The sequence below is a fragment of the Lindgomyces ingoldianus genome (assembly GCF_010093535.1).
Source record: "Lindgomyces ingoldianus strain ATCC 200398 unplaced genomic scaffold BDR25scaffold_53, whole genome shotgun sequence".
In the NCBI taxonomy this organism is placed as follows: Eukaryota; Fungi; Ascomycota; class Dothideomycetes; order Pleosporales; family Lindgomycetaceae; genus Lindgomyces; species Lindgomyces ingoldianus.
The window spans coordinates 169,927-186,390 of record NW_022985214.1 but is presented as its reverse complement, the minus strand read 5'-3'; the positions used below and the strand labels follow the sequence as shown (position 1 = coordinate 186,390).

General features: G+C 30.1%; 3 protein-coding genes across 3 annotated transcripts; 2 read left to right on the top strand and 1 right to left on the bottom strand.

The window, feature by feature from the left end:
• Positions 1-722: 722 nt before the first annotated feature.
• Positions 723-902, top strand: BDR25DRAFT_244413 (uncharacterized protein; the record flags this gene model as incomplete). The annotated part of the gene is made up of 1 exon (XM_033685842.1): positions 723-902. A coding segment is annotated over one exon (180 nt), but the record flags the coding sequence as incomplete, so codon positions are not given.
• Positions 903-3,310: 2,408 nt separating this feature from the next.
• On the bottom strand, positions 3,311-3,716 carry BDR25DRAFT_362306 (uncharacterized protein; the record flags this gene model as incomplete). Its single annotated transcript, XM_033696548.1, has 5 exons — positions 3,311-3,334; positions 3,362-3,486; positions 3,519-3,571; positions 3,614-3,653; positions 3,683-3,716. 5 exons carry the CDS (start codon positions 3,714-3,716, stop codon positions 3,311-3,313), a joined length of 276 nt encoding a protein of 91 aa, XP_033540722.1.
• A 616-nt stretch (positions 3,717-4,332) lies between these two features.
• On the top strand, positions 4,333-4,934 carry BDR25DRAFT_307505 (uncharacterized protein; the record flags this gene model as incomplete). Its single annotated transcript, XM_033690850.1, has 1 exon — positions 4,333-4,934. A coding segment is annotated over exon 1 (189 nt), but the record flags the coding sequence as incomplete, so codon positions are not given.
• Positions 4,935-16,464: the final 11,530 nt, after the last annotated feature.

The following is a 16,464-nucleotide window of genomic DNA, read 5'->3' as shown; positions in this document are numbered from 1 at the left end:
GCGCGCACGCACCACTGCAACGTGCGTATAATATCCTCTGTGCAGAATTAGATAATTGTACAAATAATAAGTTAGTGTTATAGATAGCTGTTAAAGCCCTAAATAATATAGTAGGACTAAATAGTCTTATACCTACATTACTTATATTTAAAATGTACCTAAGAATTAACATAGATTCTGCACTATCCCCTAATATTATCACGTAAGCTAATGCTGTACAAAAGGCAATAAAAATGCTTTAAAGTAAGAAAGTAAAAGTTAATATTAATTATATAATTAATACTTAGAACAGCTTAACTTTATATAAAGTACTAAATCTCCTACTTAGTTCTAAAGTAAAGACATAGTAAGAGAAGAAGAGATAGACAGGACTGCATGTAGTAAAGGGAATTAAAGCCTTAGATGTTATTATTAAGATAGAGAATAGTCTAGTAAGACTCTACTACACGCAAGTTATGCTATATTATTGTATAAAGAATAAAGATAAACCTGCATAAGAATTACTAGATCTAGACAAACTAGCCCTAGTACAAAGGGATCCTCCACAGGCACAAAAGAGAGGTCGCCTACGCAAGTAACTAACCTTAGTTAATAGACTACACAAAACAGCCCTTTAAGCAGCATTAGATTTATTGTATAAACTAAAACTAGAACTACAGCTAGCTAAAAAAGGCTAAGGGAGACTGTGTAAGAATCTACAGGCCACAACATTTCTAACCTAAAAGGAAAAAAAAGACTACGCGCTAGCAATTAAGCTCTGTGCAAATAGTGTAATTACAACACCTAGAAGACTATTTAAAGAATTAGACTGTACAGAAATAAAAAGTCTAATTATAAAAAGCACATTTAAGGTACTCTTATATAATTTATTAATTTATAAGGGACAGATCTTTAACCTTTAACTTATATATAAAGTTAAAGGGAAATTAATAAAACTGTATAAAAAGTTATAACTTATGTTTATAAAACATTTAGATAAAGAGAAGAAAGAAATTCTTACATAGTCTTCTATAATTTAGAAAATAAGTTAGAGGTTAATTCTAGCTATTAGCCTATTACTAATAGCTTTATATAACATGCACTGTAAACTACACAATATTACTTAAGTATATGTATAATTAATAGACAAGCTTGTTTGCACTCTCTTTACATAACTACTAAAAGAACTCTGTAAAAGCTTTCCTCTACACATAATATTTAGAGTTGTATAACTACTATACAGTGTAGTAGAGTTAGGCTTGTATTAGTTTAAGACATACTACAACTATTATAAGAATAAACTTTTTATAAAAACCTTATTATATAATTTATGCTTATTAATTACATATAAAGGCCTAATAGTGTTTAGTATTACAGGACTGTAGACAGATAATACCCTTAGTATTATCACAGCTAATTTTGCATAAAGAGAGGAAAAAAAATTACTTAAGGCTAACTTCTAAGTAAAGCTTAAGACTATACTATTACATAATTAAGCTATTAAATTTAATAAAGAAAAAATTTACTTTATATAAAATAATATTATTTTTATATAAAAGGGTTAAGCTAGGAATCTACACATAATAGAGTCTAAGGTAGAGGATGCTGCGCAGAAGTACGTCAAACAGCGCGCGCGAGGTGCCTATATCGCATTAATATGTTAACCTAAGGCAGCATTTAACCTGTCTACTGCCGCTTAAGTTGTGTTACTGTTATACAATAATATTAAGGCATTAAATGTACAAATCTAATAGCAAATTAACAACTAAAATAAAGAATTATTATATATACTACTTAATCTCTTTTATACAAAGTTGTTTATCTTTACTAATAGATTATTTATAAATAATAAAGACCTAAGTTTACAGCTTAGCTTTCTTATTATTTTTAAAATTAAGCAGTAAACTAAGAACTTATATAACTTTAAAATTATAGGTAATATTATATACTAGAACTTCTCTAAGTGTAAACGCGTTACCTGCTCTGTCCTAGCTAGTAAGCTGTACAGAATAGTAGGAGGATTTAACTGCGTAATTGCACTAAGTACAACTATTAACTAGATTACATGTATGCTTAGAATACCTCCTGTACTTATTATACTATGCACAGATTTAAGATCTCTGTATAAATGTCTTATAAAGCTTAGAACAACAAATAAAAAAAAACTTATAATTAATATTATGTTAATTTAAGAATTATATAAAAAGAGAGAGATTACAGAGATTAGGTAAATTAATAAAAGGGACAACTCTATAGATGCCTGTACAAAGAAGGCGCTAAACTCTGCTTTTAAAGAACTAATTTTATACAACTAACTAACTATTAAAGTTAAAGCATTAGTTAACAGACTTAAGCCTATATAAGATAGGCAAAAAGGGCCCTATAGTAACCTGTCTACTATATGTGTAAACAAGGCAAGTCCTGTATAAAAGAAAAAGAAAAAGTTGCTAATATTTAAATAGTAATATTTAGGCGCCTAGTTAATAGTTACGTGGCTTAGATGCGCCTAGATCCCTGTGCACAGAGATCTGTGCGCAGAGTTTAGGACTATATTAACCCCTTTCCTTTATATAATAGAAAACAACAAGAAGCAATCAACACTAGTTACCTAACACCCCTGTGCGATGTTTACACCGTGCAAACCTCTCCGTCTTGTACGCATTTGCTGACACCAAGTGCTAGCTAGCAGAGAGTCCATTCAACAACTATCTTATATAAGCTGCTACTTAATACCTTGCTTATACTACTATCTAAAGAAGATTTACTTTATTTTTAACAGTACCTTAATTAAAAAGCCCTTTTTATTTATATTATAAGTATGCTGTAGTTTTATGCTATATTACTTAATTTTTTTACATACAAGCTTAAAATATAGCAAGTACTTAAATGCTAAGTTAGCTTTGTTACGCGTAGCGTCTATGCTAGATGTCTATTAAGATAATAAGTTAATAAAGTGCCTTTTAATAAATTAATTAACCTAGCTTTTACTAGCTTACCTACTACTTATTTTTATTATAAAATTTTAAATTATTTATTTTAAAGGGGATAGACCTCTTGCGCAAAGTCTATTAATATACTCTACTAGCTTTTTCTCCTGCACTAGGCTAAGTAGTTGCTAATTTTTAAGTTTCTCTGCACGCAGGCAGGTAACGCGTTAGTAACGCCTTAAGAGTGTAGATTAATTAACGCTATACTGCCTAGCTACTGCAGCATAATTTAGTAATTCTTTAGGTTTTAGTAATTTTAGCAACTCTAAAGTGGCCTTAATACTGCCCATATTAGTTAAGAGAGAGGTGGTTGAAGTTTTAACAGCTTCGCGCAGAACCGTGCATTACGCGAGGCCGTGCATTACACGCTAAAACACAGTATCCACCTCCCTCACCTCTCGCCCGTTCAACTCATCACACAGCCAGCTGCGAACCAGCCACAGGACCTCCGCCTTAGGATTGTCCCAGCCGTCCACCTTGGTTACTTTAGCAATCTGGCAGTACCATTGCTTGAACCTTGCTCGTGTGCCAGCGTGCACGCAAAACACCCACGTCGCCAACGACTTGTCCTGCGCCTAGTGGGCATACTCGATGGCAAGCTGAGACTTCCTATGTGCGCGATTAGTAATTATCACCTCTAAGTGAACGTATTTTGTGTGTCACGCTGCCCACCCAACGCCTCAGAAGCTGACGAGCGCGGTACGCGACCTGCTAACCAAGCGCGGAGGCGGCATACCTTGTCAAGGCCATTGCAGATAACGAAATTATTGTCGCTAGAAGGGGACTATGGAGGACGTGGTAGGAGGCGGTGGAGTGGCCTAGAGACAGCTAATTAGGGTCAGCTGAAAGAGCGGGGTCGCTAGGCGCACGCGGCACGCCCCGTTTCGCTCGGGACACGCCCACCAAAATACCCACGCGACACAGGAGGGCTGCTTGCGCGTAAAATAAGTACCGCCAAGGAGATAAACCAGCAAGCGCTAGAAGGGAGAGAGAAGGCGCTAGGGAAAGAGCACCCCGACACCCTGACCAGCGTACACAACCTGGCTTTCCTTCTTCATCGACAGCGAAGGCGTGAAGCTGCTTTGGCCTTAAATGAAAGGGCGAGCAGCGGATTCCAGCGTGCTTGGTATAGAGCATCCTACTACAAAAGCATGCTCTCGGCACCATTCGTCTCTAGTGCAAGAGATGCAGCGAGGAGAGTAGCGTATCCTATATAGTCACTTAGAGGAAAAGCACGAAGGTACATAGATGTCAGTACCTAGGCAATTTGTATCTCTGGCTTGATGTGTCAGCGTCAGGGATTGGCCACAGTGAGATTTTGCCACCACTGGCAGGGAGGATGGCCGACCCGCACCGGCTTGGAGCTTTGCGCCAGAGGCGATGGTTTGTAGATATGGCTGAAGAGAAGAGTGCTGTATGCAGCTGTAATTGGATGGTGTAGGGTCTTGCTAAGCATGGTCACCATAAACAACCCAAAACTCCTCACCACCATCCTAGGTCGAAAGCACACCTCTACGGCCCTAGAGATGGCAGTGCTTCATGTATGCAGCCGCTGGTTGTTTAACCATACGACAGCTGTATCGCTGGAGCATGCGGGGCCTTCCCACCTTCAAATGTGTTTGCAACGATGGCGTGCGGCCTATGGCACCAAACCCATTCGCCGGGGCGCAGGCTTCAATTTCTAGTGCCTCCCCTACTCTATCTGACCATATAACTGTATTCCCCTTCAACGATCCGAGACTACATCTCAGCTGCTGCTTAGTCAAGGAATCGGCGCCAGTCGGCTCAAGAAGCATGAGGACGTGGTGGCTTGAGCAGGTCTTTCGTTCCGTCAGCGGAAGGGATACTAGCGGGTTTCGCGGCTTAAGGACGACGTAAATGGCATGTCTCTATGTTACAAAAGTCCATATCGCTATGCGTTAGGCCGTATCTCGAAGTTGTACGATGGCCGTGTCGAGTGGTTGCGACGCTGAGACGCGTTGGCTGACTACCGTGTTTCATCGCTTAACGCACGGCCCCTCGTAACGCACACACAACCAAAATTCATCAACTTTTCAATCAAGCTTATCTCCACTAATATGGACCTAATTGAGGCCGCGCTGGCGTCATTTAAATCGCTAAAGCTTAGAGAAAAACCTAATTATAGTGCAACAGCAAAAAAATTTAGTTGTTGTCGCTCTACACTATTAAAGCGCCACTGCAGGGTGCAGGGCACCTATGCAGAGAAGCACAAAAATTAACAACTCTTTAACAATGTACGAGAAAAGGAACTTTCTAAATACCTTAACAAGCTTTACGCAAAAGGACTGCTACTTATAAAGCTTATAATACGCAATTTTGCCTTAGAAATAGCTAGAAAACAGGCTAGTAAAAACTAAGTTAATTACTTTATTAAGCAGTAGAATATTAAGCTTATATCTTAATAAACATCTAGCATAGATTCTAATTATAAAAGAGCTAACTCAGCCTTTAAATATAAGCTTTATTTTAAGCTATTATAAAAAAAATTAATAATTATAGCATAAAGTTGTCACGATTGTGCACGAGTAAGGTTATAGAGCTTCACAGAGGTCTAGTTTAATTACTATGTAAGGTATCATAGTAGGTACAAGACGTTGTGTGAGGAACAGAAAGGTTTAGAAGGAAATTAGTAATTAAATACTTAGCTTAGAAGTCTAAGCGCTTGTCACGATTGTGCACGAGTAAGGTTATAGAGCTTTACAGAGGTCTAGTTTAATTACTACGTGAGGTATTATAGTAGGTACAAGACGTTGTGTAAGGAACAGGAAGGTTTAGAAAGAAATTAGTAATTAAATACTTAGCTTAGAAGTCTAAGCACTTTAAGTATAAATTAAGCTTATTCTAGGTTTAGTTAGTGTTAAGGTAGTTTATGCTTAAGTTTATGTCTATATTATGTTATGTTTATGTTAGACGTGCACTAATAATACTCTAGTACGCGTTTAATATAGTTATGTCTAGGATCTAGGGAGGATACTGTGACAGTACCCCCCCTCTTATTAGGAAGGGAATCCTTTACATTAGTAGTTCTAGCATTAGGTTGTCTTTATTAGGGTATAGGTTTAGTTTAGATAAGTATTAGGCGTAGAATTAAGTTACTGCAGAGTTCTCTTATAAGGCTTCTGCAGGTTCTTATAATAGTTTGTTATATCTAGTCTATTTTATAAAGTATTTATAGATATGTTTTTTCTTATTAAACTAAATTTATTTAACATCTTCTATAATGTATTCTAGTTTATTGTTTATAATAATAAGTTTAGGTAGTAAGTTTAGCTGTCTAAGTAGATAGTTAGATTTAAAGGCTACTTAGCGCAGCAACAATACATAGAACACAGGGTGTATCTTTATGCTGTTAGGTAGGATTAATTAGTAAGTGTGTAATAAAACTATATAGGCTACTATAAAAGGGCTAAGGTTCTTTTAATTAAGTTTCTTTAATTATTAGTTTATTTAGATATTTCTAGTGTTTAGCTAGACCTTCTTGCTAGCTACATACATAGGGGCAAGGGTTTAAGATTAGTTTACATACTTTTATTAAAAAGCTTAAGCCTATGTAAGCTTTTTATAAATGTATTTAGATATATTTTAGATTTTATTAATAAGTCTATTTATATCTATTACTTATATAGATTAATAAGTTAGTTAGAAAGTATTTATAAGTAGTTTAAATTTTATTTAGGGGTAGTATTTATAGTTTACTAAAAACAGGGATACTTATGTTAATTTAGATGTTATGTTATTAGCTTTAAACTATGCTATAGCTAACTATTTTACCTAGTTATCTTACTAGTAGTTTATATACACTTATAAGACTTATTTTATTACAGTGTTTATGTTCTTAGTCTAGCTGTTAGTCTCTAGGTAAAAAGCTGTAGATAAATAGGGGATAATTTAGAGCTGTTTACAGAGTTTGTCTTAGAAGGCTAAGACAAACTGCGTACCTCTGTCTAATATAATTATGTTAGGCAGGCTATAGTAAACCTATACATATTAGTAGAATAACTAGGCTATATTAGAGGCAGTTATAGAGAAACATAGTATTAAGTATTAATACTTAGTTAAGTAATTAATAACTACTATAATATTTATATACCCTTTAAATAAAGGTAGGTCTATAATAAAATTAATTAATATGTCTTTCTAAGCTTGTTTAGAGATTAGGAGTAGTTTAAGTAGGCTATTATATCTTTTTTAAGAGGCTTTTACTTTACAGCAAGTATAGTAACATAATACATATTAGCATACAGTATAGAACATGCAGGGCTAGTAGTACTCTCTTTATAGTAGGTTAAAAGTCTTTTCTCTGCCTAAGTATTCTCTAATAAGTAAGTTATATATAATTTAGAGTAGTTTAATTCTTAGTTTATTAAAATTAAAAATTATAAGTTAGTTATAGTAATACAGCTTACTATTTTAGTTTTTATAGTTAGCTAGTGTTACCTTCTTTAACTAACTAGCGCTGTTTTAGAGCAGGTCTAAAGTTTTTTAAATAAATTTATTATTTAAATACTTATTAGTAATAATTTAATTAATTATTAGATCTGTTTTATTTAAGTTAAAGTTTAAAAATAGCTTAAGTTAAAGTAGAGTTTAGTATTAAGCCTTTTACACTTCTTCCTAAGTAGGGATGTCTTAGAATTGCCTTATAAAGGCATCTAGTTTCCCTCTGTCTTAACTAGGATAATAAGTAATCTTAAAATTAAAATAAAATAAGTATTTAAACTAATAAGCTTATTAGTAGCTAAGTTATTTTATAGTTACAAAGTACTATAAGTTCTTATAGTTAGATAGAACCTATATTAGATGCGCTACACCTTCTAGTTTAGGTTGCTATTATTTAAAGTAGTGTACTATAGTAAGTAATTCTTTGTTATAGATCTTATAATTACCTTCTACAGAACTTATTCTTTTTAAGAAGTATGTAATAGGCCTAATAGTCCTATCTAGCTTAGTCTAGAAAAGAACTTCTGCTACTACATAGTTTAAGGCATTAGCTTCTACAAGTATTAGTAGTTTAGAGTTAAAGTAGTAGAGTATTAAAGCTTTAGTAAAAGCTTTTTTTAGCTAGTTAAAGGACTATTAGTAATTTAAGTTAAAGTTAAATTAAACCTTTTTCTTAGTAAGTGTAATTATAGGGCTTACTAGCTGTAAAAAGTTATTAATAAATTATTAGTAGAAGTTAGTAAATTTTATAAAAGCTTAAATGTCTTTTATATTTTTTAGGTATTACTAATCTAGCACAGTTTAAACCTTAATAGGGTCTATTTAGATGCTATTTATAGAGATTACATATTCTAAATATGTAACTTTTAATTAGTAGAACTTACATTTATCTATATTAAGTTGCAGACCTGCTTCTTCTATAGCCTTTAGCACTAGGCGTACATGCTGTTTATACTTTAAAAGGCTATTGCTATAGATTAGAATATTATTAATATACATAGTGCAGAACATGTCTAGGTAGAGTTAAAGTAAGTTGTTTATAAAATGTTAAAAAGTACTAGGCGCGTTAGCTAAGCTAAAGAGCATTACTAGGTACTTAAATAGTCTATATTAGGTCTAAAATGCTGTTAGCTACTTATTACCTTTTACTATTCTTAGCTTATTAAAGGTAGTAATAATATCTAACTTTATAAAATACTTTACTTTACTTAGTTAGCTTAGAGTTTTTTATAAAAAGGGAATTAAGTATTAGTTCTTAATAGTAATAGTGTTTAGTCTTTAGTAGTTAACATAAAATTAAAGCCTACCTCTAGGTTTCTTTATAAATAGTATAAGTAACACTACTAGTAAAAAGCTAGCTTAAATAAACTTTTTTTTTAGGTTCTTATTAAGGTATTTTTAAAGCACTTTTAATTTGTTTAGTAACATCCTATATAGTAGCCTATAACTAGGTTGTTTACTAGGCTTAAGAGTTATCTAGTAGTTATACAAACATTATATTAGAAGCTTATTAGACTTGTCTTAAAAGAAAACATATAACAAGTTATAGTAGTCTTAAGGGACTATTATTTTTAAGTTAGTGTGTTTTTAAAGAGCTAAAGCTTAGTCTATATTAGAAATTATAACTGCGTAGATTTTATAATCTAGTTGTTAAGCTAGGGTTATAAACAAAGTAGGTTCTATGTAGTAGATGTCTATCTGCTGTTTAAGTCCTAGTTTATATCTAAATTAGGTAAGTAAAGGTTTTTTAAAAGCTTTTTTTTTTAAGTTTAAGTAGTTATTAAATTATTTTACATAGCTTATCTTAGTAAAAGGCCTAGCTTATTAGCTTTACTTAAGTAGTTCTTTTTTAAGTTATTAAAAAGTAAGTCTAAAGACCTTCTATATTAAGTGCTATTTAAGTGTTATTTAGGTGTAAGTGTAAGCATATATCTTAGCATTAAGAAAAGTTAAAGTTTAAAACTTACTCTTAGTAATTAAAGGTAACCTTATGCTAATACAGCTATAGTTGTTCTAGAATTAGGTTATAATGTCCTGTGTTTATTACATAGAGCTTAATCTACTCCTTATAGTGTTAGTAAGTAATTATAATAGTTATAGTATAAAAAATAGAACTTTTTTTAAGTTATTTTCTATTAAATCTAGTTAGGTAAATTATTTAGGTAAGTAGTGTTAATTAGAGATTTAGTTTACGCGCTAGTTCTCTATTAATGTAACCTATGCTGTTTACTTCTAAGTTAATAAAAGCTTATATTAGGGCTAATATAGTTTCTTATTATAAATATATAAAAATATTAACTTAGTACTTCTAGTTATTAGTAGGGGACTTAGCCTATAAGTTAGCAAAGATCTAGTGTTAAATTAGTCTTAGAGGGTAACTTAGCCCTAGGACAAGCCTTTTTGCAGGCTCTTACTGCTATAGCTGCGGCTACGTTAAGAGTAGTAAAGGAGATTAAGGCTTAAATATAAGTTAGAGCCCTTATAAAAATAAAATTAAAATAGTAAGAATTTTTAACAAGTGCTAGCAGCGCTACTTGCGCAGACTTAAAGAAGAGGAATAAAGTAGTTTTAGAAAATATAACTATGCTTACTATACTTAAAGCATTAACTTTTTTTTTTATAATTTTTACACTTTCTAAAACTAACTAAAGCATAATTTAAATTAATTTTTATTACATTAAGGTCCTTATTTACAACTGTGCTAGTTTAGAGGCGTATTAGGGCTTGTATAGAGAGGAACCTTATGTTATTATTATAAGTAGTAATTAGGTTTACATACATGTTAAGGTTGTTTAGAAGGGGTTCTTCTACTATAGCGCGTTACAGTTTAGTTAAGAGGGAGTTATATAGGGCTGTAATTAAACCTATCTTATTTAGGCCTATATTAGATGTAAGTTAGCAGAACTTAGTAAAGTGTAAAGTAAAGCTTTTCTTTTTTTATTATAAAGTGTTTAGGTGACTTAGAGCTGTTAACTTTTTATTTAAGTCTCTATAAGTTGCTTATAAGAACACTATAAATTAATTTAAGTTAATAATATCTTTATTTATTAGTAAGTTAATTAAGGCTGTTATGTTATAGTTAAGTTAAGAGTAAGTATATAGTAACTAAAAGTGTTTAGAAGGGAATTAGTCTACATTTTCTTTAAGTTTGTATTATAGCTTATGTAGAAAGAAAGGTAGGTCTTTCTATTTTTTATTAAATAGTAGGGGATTAGAGAGTTAGTTAGATTTTATTACTAGATTAAAAGAGTTATAAGTTGTAGGCAGCGTTAGGCAGGAAAAAGTTAAGCTATCTCTAGACTTCTAGGTAAGCTTTAAGGCTAGTAAGTTCTTAGTTCCTACTACTATAATAAAAGTTAAGGTAGAAATAGACTGCTTAATAATATAAAGCTGTTTTTTAAAGTCCTTTTAAAAAGCTTTAAAGCTTGTAACATAGTAGCTTTCTTATAAAGTAAGCGCTTTTTAAAAAGCTTCTTAGCTTGCTTTAATAGCTTAGAGTTATGTAAGTACTAAGCTTATTAGATTAGATTTAGAGGCTATTCTTAGCTAAGGTTTTAACATAATGTAATGTTATAATTATGCATAAGTAAGGTTATAGAGCTTTACAGAAGTCTAGTTTAATTACTATATAAGGTATTATAGTAGGTATAAGACGTTGTGTAAGGAACAGAAAGGTTTAGAAAGAAATTAGTAATTAAATACTTAGCTTAGAAGTCTAAGCACTTTAAGTATAAATTAAGCCTGTTCTAGGTTTAGTTAGTGTTAAGGCAGTTTATGCTTAAGTTTATGTCTATGTTGTGTTGTGTTTGTGTCAGACGTGCACTAATAATACTCTAGTACGCGTCTAATACAGTTATGTCTGGGATCTGGGGAGGATACTGTGACAGCGCTTTAGGTATAAATTAAGCCTGTTTTAGGTTTAGTTAGTGTTAAAGCAGTTTATGCTTAAGTTTATGTTTATATTATGTTATATTTATGTTAGACGTGCACTAATAATACTCTAGTACGCGTCTAATATAGTTATGTCTAGGATCTAGGGAGGATACTGTAACAGTACCCCCCCCCCTTATTAGGAAGAGAATCCTTTACATTAGTAGTTTTAGCATTAGGTTGTCTTTATTAGGGTACAGGTTTAGTTTAGATAGGTATTAAGCGTAGAATTAAGTTACTATAGAGTTCTTTTATAAAGCTTCTATAGGTTCTTATAATAGTTTATTATATCTAGTCTATTTTATAAAGTATTTATAGATATGTTTTTTTTTATTAAACTAAATCTATTTAATATCTTCTATAATATATTCTAGTTTGTTATTTATAATAATAAGTTTAGGTAGCAAGTTTAGCTGTCTAAGTAGATAGTTAAATTTAGGGGCTACTTAGCGCAGCAATAATATATAGAACACAGGGTGTATATTTATGCTGTTAGGTAGGATTAATTAGTAAGCATGTAATAAAACTATATAGGCTACTATAAAAAAGCTAAGGTTCTTTTAATTAAGTTTCTTTAATTATTAGTTTATTTAGATATTTCTAGTGTTTAGCTAAACCTTCTTACTAGCTGCATACGCAGGGGCAAAAGTTTAGAATTAGTTTATGTACTTTTATTAAAAAGCTTAAGCTTATGTAAGCTTTTTATAAACATATTTAGATATGTTTTAAATTATGTTAATAAGTTTATTTATGTCTATTACTTATATAAATTAATAAGTTAGTTAGAAGGTATTTATAAGTAGTTTAAATTCTATTTAGGGGTAGTATCTATAGTTTACTAAAAATAAAGATACTTATGTTAATTTAGATGTTATGTTATTAGCTTTAAACTATGCTATAGCTAACTATTTTACCTAGTTATCTTACTAGTAGTTTATGTACACTTATAGAACTTATTTTATTACAGTGTTTGTGTTTTTAGTCTAGCTGTTAGTCTCTAGGTAAAAAGCTGTAGATAGATAAAGGATAATTTAGAGCTATTTATAGAGTTTGTCCTAGAAGGCTAAGACAAACTATGTACCTCTGTCTAATATAATTATGTTAGGCAGGCTATAGTAAACTTATACATATTAGTAGAATAACTAGGCTATATTAGGGGCAGTTATAAAGGAACATAGTATTAGGTGTTAATACTTAGTTAAGTAATTAATAACTACTATAATATTTATATACTCTTTAAATAGAGGTAGGTTTATAATAAAATTAATTAATATGTCTTTCTAAGCTTATTTAGGGATTAAAAGTAGTTTAAGTAGGCTATTATACCTTTCTTAAGAGGCCTTTACTTTACAGTAAGTATAGCAACATAATACATATTAGCGTACAGTATAGAACATGCGGGGCTAGTAGTACTCTCTCTGTAGTAGGTTAAGAGTCTTTCCTTTGCCTAGGTGTTCTCTAATAAGTAAGTTATATATAATTTAGAGTAGTTTAATTCTTAGTTTGTTAGAATTAAAGATTATAAGTTAGTTATAGTAATATAGCTTACTATTTTAGTTTTTATAGTTAGCTAGTGTTACTTTCTTTAACTAACTAGTGCTGTTTTAGAGCAGGTCTAAAGTTTCTTAAATAAATTTATTATTTAAATACTTATTAGTAATAATTTAATTAATTATCTAATTTATTTTATTTAGGTTAAAGTCTAAAAATAGCTTAGGTTAAAGTAGAGTTTAGTATTAAGCCTTTTACACTTCTTTCTAAGCAGAGATGTTTTAGAATTGCCTTATAAAGGCATCTAGTTTCCCTTTGTTTTAACTAAGATAATAAGTAATCTTAAAATTAAAATAAAATAAGTATTTAGACTAACAGGCTTATTAGTAGCTAAGTTATTTTATAGTTGCAAAGTACTATAAGTTCTTATAGTTAGATAGAACTTGTATTAGATGCGCTGCACCTTCTAGTTTAGGTTGCTATTATTTAAAATAGTGTACTATAGTAAGTAATTTTTTATTATAGATCTTATAATTACCTTTTACAAAACTTATTCTTTTTAAAAAGTATGTAATAGGCCTAATAGTCCTGTCTAGCTTAGTCTAGAAAAGAACTCCTGCTACTATGTAGTCTAAGGTATTAGCTTCTACAAGTATTAGTAGTTTAAAGTTAAAGTAGTAAAGTATTAAAGCTTTAGTAAAGGCTTTTTTTAGCTAGTTAAAGAACTATTAGTAATTTAAGTTAAAGTTAAATTAAACCTTTTTTTTAGTAAGTATAATTATAGGGCTTACTAGCTGCAAAAAGTTGTTAATAAATTATTAGTAAAAGTTAGCAAATTTTATAAAAGCTTAAATATCTTTTATATTTTTTAAGTATTACTAATCTAGCATAGTCTAAACTTTAACAAGGTCTATTTAAATGCTATTTATAAAAATTATATATTCTAAATATATAACCTTTAATTAGTAAAACTTACATTTATCTATGTTAAGTTACAGACCTACTTCTTCTATAGCCTTTAGCACTAGGCGTACATGCTGTTTATGCTCTAAAAGGCTATTACTATAGATTAGAATATTATTAATATACATAGTGCAGAACATGTCTAGGTAGGGTTAAAGTAAGTTATTTATAAAATGTTAAAAAGTACTAGGCGTGTTAGCTAAGCTAAAGAGTATTACTAGGTACTTAAATAGTCTATATTAAGTCTAAAACACTATTAGCTACTTATTACCCTTTACTATCCTTAGCTTATTAAAGGTAGTAATAATATCTAACTTTATAAAATACTTTACTTTACTTAGTTAGCTTAGGGTTTCTTATAAAAAAGGAATTAAGTATTAGTTTTTAATAGTAATAGTGTTTAGTTTTTAGTAGTTAATATAAAATTAAAGCCTACTCTTAAGTTTCTTTATAAATAGTATAAGTAACACTACTAGTAAAAAGCTAGCTTAAATAAACCTTTTTTTTAGGTTCTTATTAAAGTATTTTTAAAGCACTTTTAATTTATTTAGTAACATTTTATATAGTAGCCTATAACTAAGTTGTTTACTAGGCTTAAAAGTTATCTAGTAATTATATAGACATTATATTAAAAGCTTATTAAACTTATTTTAAAAGAAAACATGTAATAAGTTATAGTAGTCTTAAAAGACTATTATTTTAAAGTTAGTGTGTTTTTAAGGAGCTAAAGCTTAGTCTATATTAGAAATTATAACTGTGTAGATTTTATAATCTAGTTATTAAGCTAGGGTTATAAATAAAGCAGGTTCTATGTAGTAGATGTCTATCTACTGTTTAAGTCCTAGTTTATGTCTAAATTAAGTAAGTAAAAGTTTCTTAAAGGCTTTTTTTTTTTAAGTTTAAGTAGTTATTAAATTATTTTATATAGCTTATTTTAGTAAAAGGCCTAGCTTGTTAGCCTTACTTAAGTAGTTTTTTTTTAGGTTATTAAAAAGTAGGTTTAAAAACTTTTTATATTAAGTACTATTTAAGTGTTGTTTAGGTGTAAGCGTAAGCATATATTTTAGCATTAAAAAAAGTTAAAGTTTAAAACTTACTTTTAGTAATTAAAGGCAACTTTATGCTAATACAGCTATAGTTGTCTTTAGATTAGGTTATAACATCCTATGTTTATTATATAGAGCTTAATCTACTCCTTGTAGTGTTAGTAGGTAATTATAATAGTTATAGTACAAAAGATAAAACCTTTTTTAAGTTGTTTTTTATTAAATCTAGTTAAGTAAATTGTTTAGGTAAGTAGTGTTAATTAAAGATTTAGTTTATACGCTAGTTCTTTATTAATGTAACCTATACTATTTACTTTTAAGTTAATAAGAGCTTATATTAAAGCTAATATAGTTTTTTATTATAAATATATAGAAATATTAACTTAGTACTTTTAGTTATTAGTAGGAGACTTAGCCTATAAGTTAGTAGAGATCTAGTGTTAAATTAGTCCTAAAGGGCAACTTAGCCCTAGGACAAGCCTTTTTGCAGGCTTCTACTGCTATAGCTGCAGCTATATTAAGAGTAGCAAAGAGGATTAAAGCTTAAATATAAGTTAAAGCCCTTACAAAAATAAGATTAAAATAGTAAAAATCTTTAATAAGTGCTAGCAGCACTACTTAAGTAGACTTAAAAAAGAGAAATAAAGCAGTTTTAAAAGATATAACTATGCTTACTGCACTTAAAGCATTAACTTTTTTTTTTGTAATCTTTACACTTTTTAGAACTAACTAAAGCATAATTTAAATTAATTTTTATTATGTTAAGGTTCTTATTTGCAACTGCGCTAGTTTAGGGGCGTATTAGAGCTTGTACAGAGAGGAACCTTATCTTATTATTATAGGTAGCAATTAAGTTTACATACACATTAAGGTTGTTTAGGAGGGGTTTTTCTACTATAGCGTGTTACAGTTTAGTTAAGAGGGAGTTATATAGGGCTATAATTAGACCTATCTTATTTAGGCCTATATTAAATGTAAGTTAGTAGAACTTAGTAAAGTGTAAAGTAAAGCTTTTTTTTTTTTATTATAAAGTGTTTAAGTAACTTAGGGCTGTTAACTTTTTATTTAGGTCTTTATAAGTTACTTATAAAAACACTATAAATTAATTTAAGTTAATAATATTTTTATTTATTAGTAAGTTAATTAAGGCTGTTATATTATAGTTAAGTTAAGAGTAGGCATATAGTAACTAGAAGTGTTTAAAGGAGAATTAGTCTATGTTTTCTTTAAGTTTATATTAGAGCTTGCGTAGAAAAGAAGGTAGGTCTTTTTATTTTCTATTAAATAGCAGGGGATTAGGGAGTTAGTTAGATTTTATTACTAGGTTAGAAAAGTTATAAGTTATAGGCAGTGTTAGGCAGAAAGAAGTTAAGCTATCTCTAGACTTTTAGGTAGACTTTAAAGCTAGTAAGTTCTTAGTTCCTACTACTATAACAAAAGTTAAGGCAGAAATAGACTACTTAATAATATAAAGCTATTCTTTAAAGTTTTTTTAAAAAGCTTTAAAGCTTATAACATAGCAGCTTTTTTATAAAGTAAGCGCTTTTTAAAAGGCTTTTTAGCTTACTCTAATAGCTTAGAGTTATGTAAGTACTAAGCTTATTAAA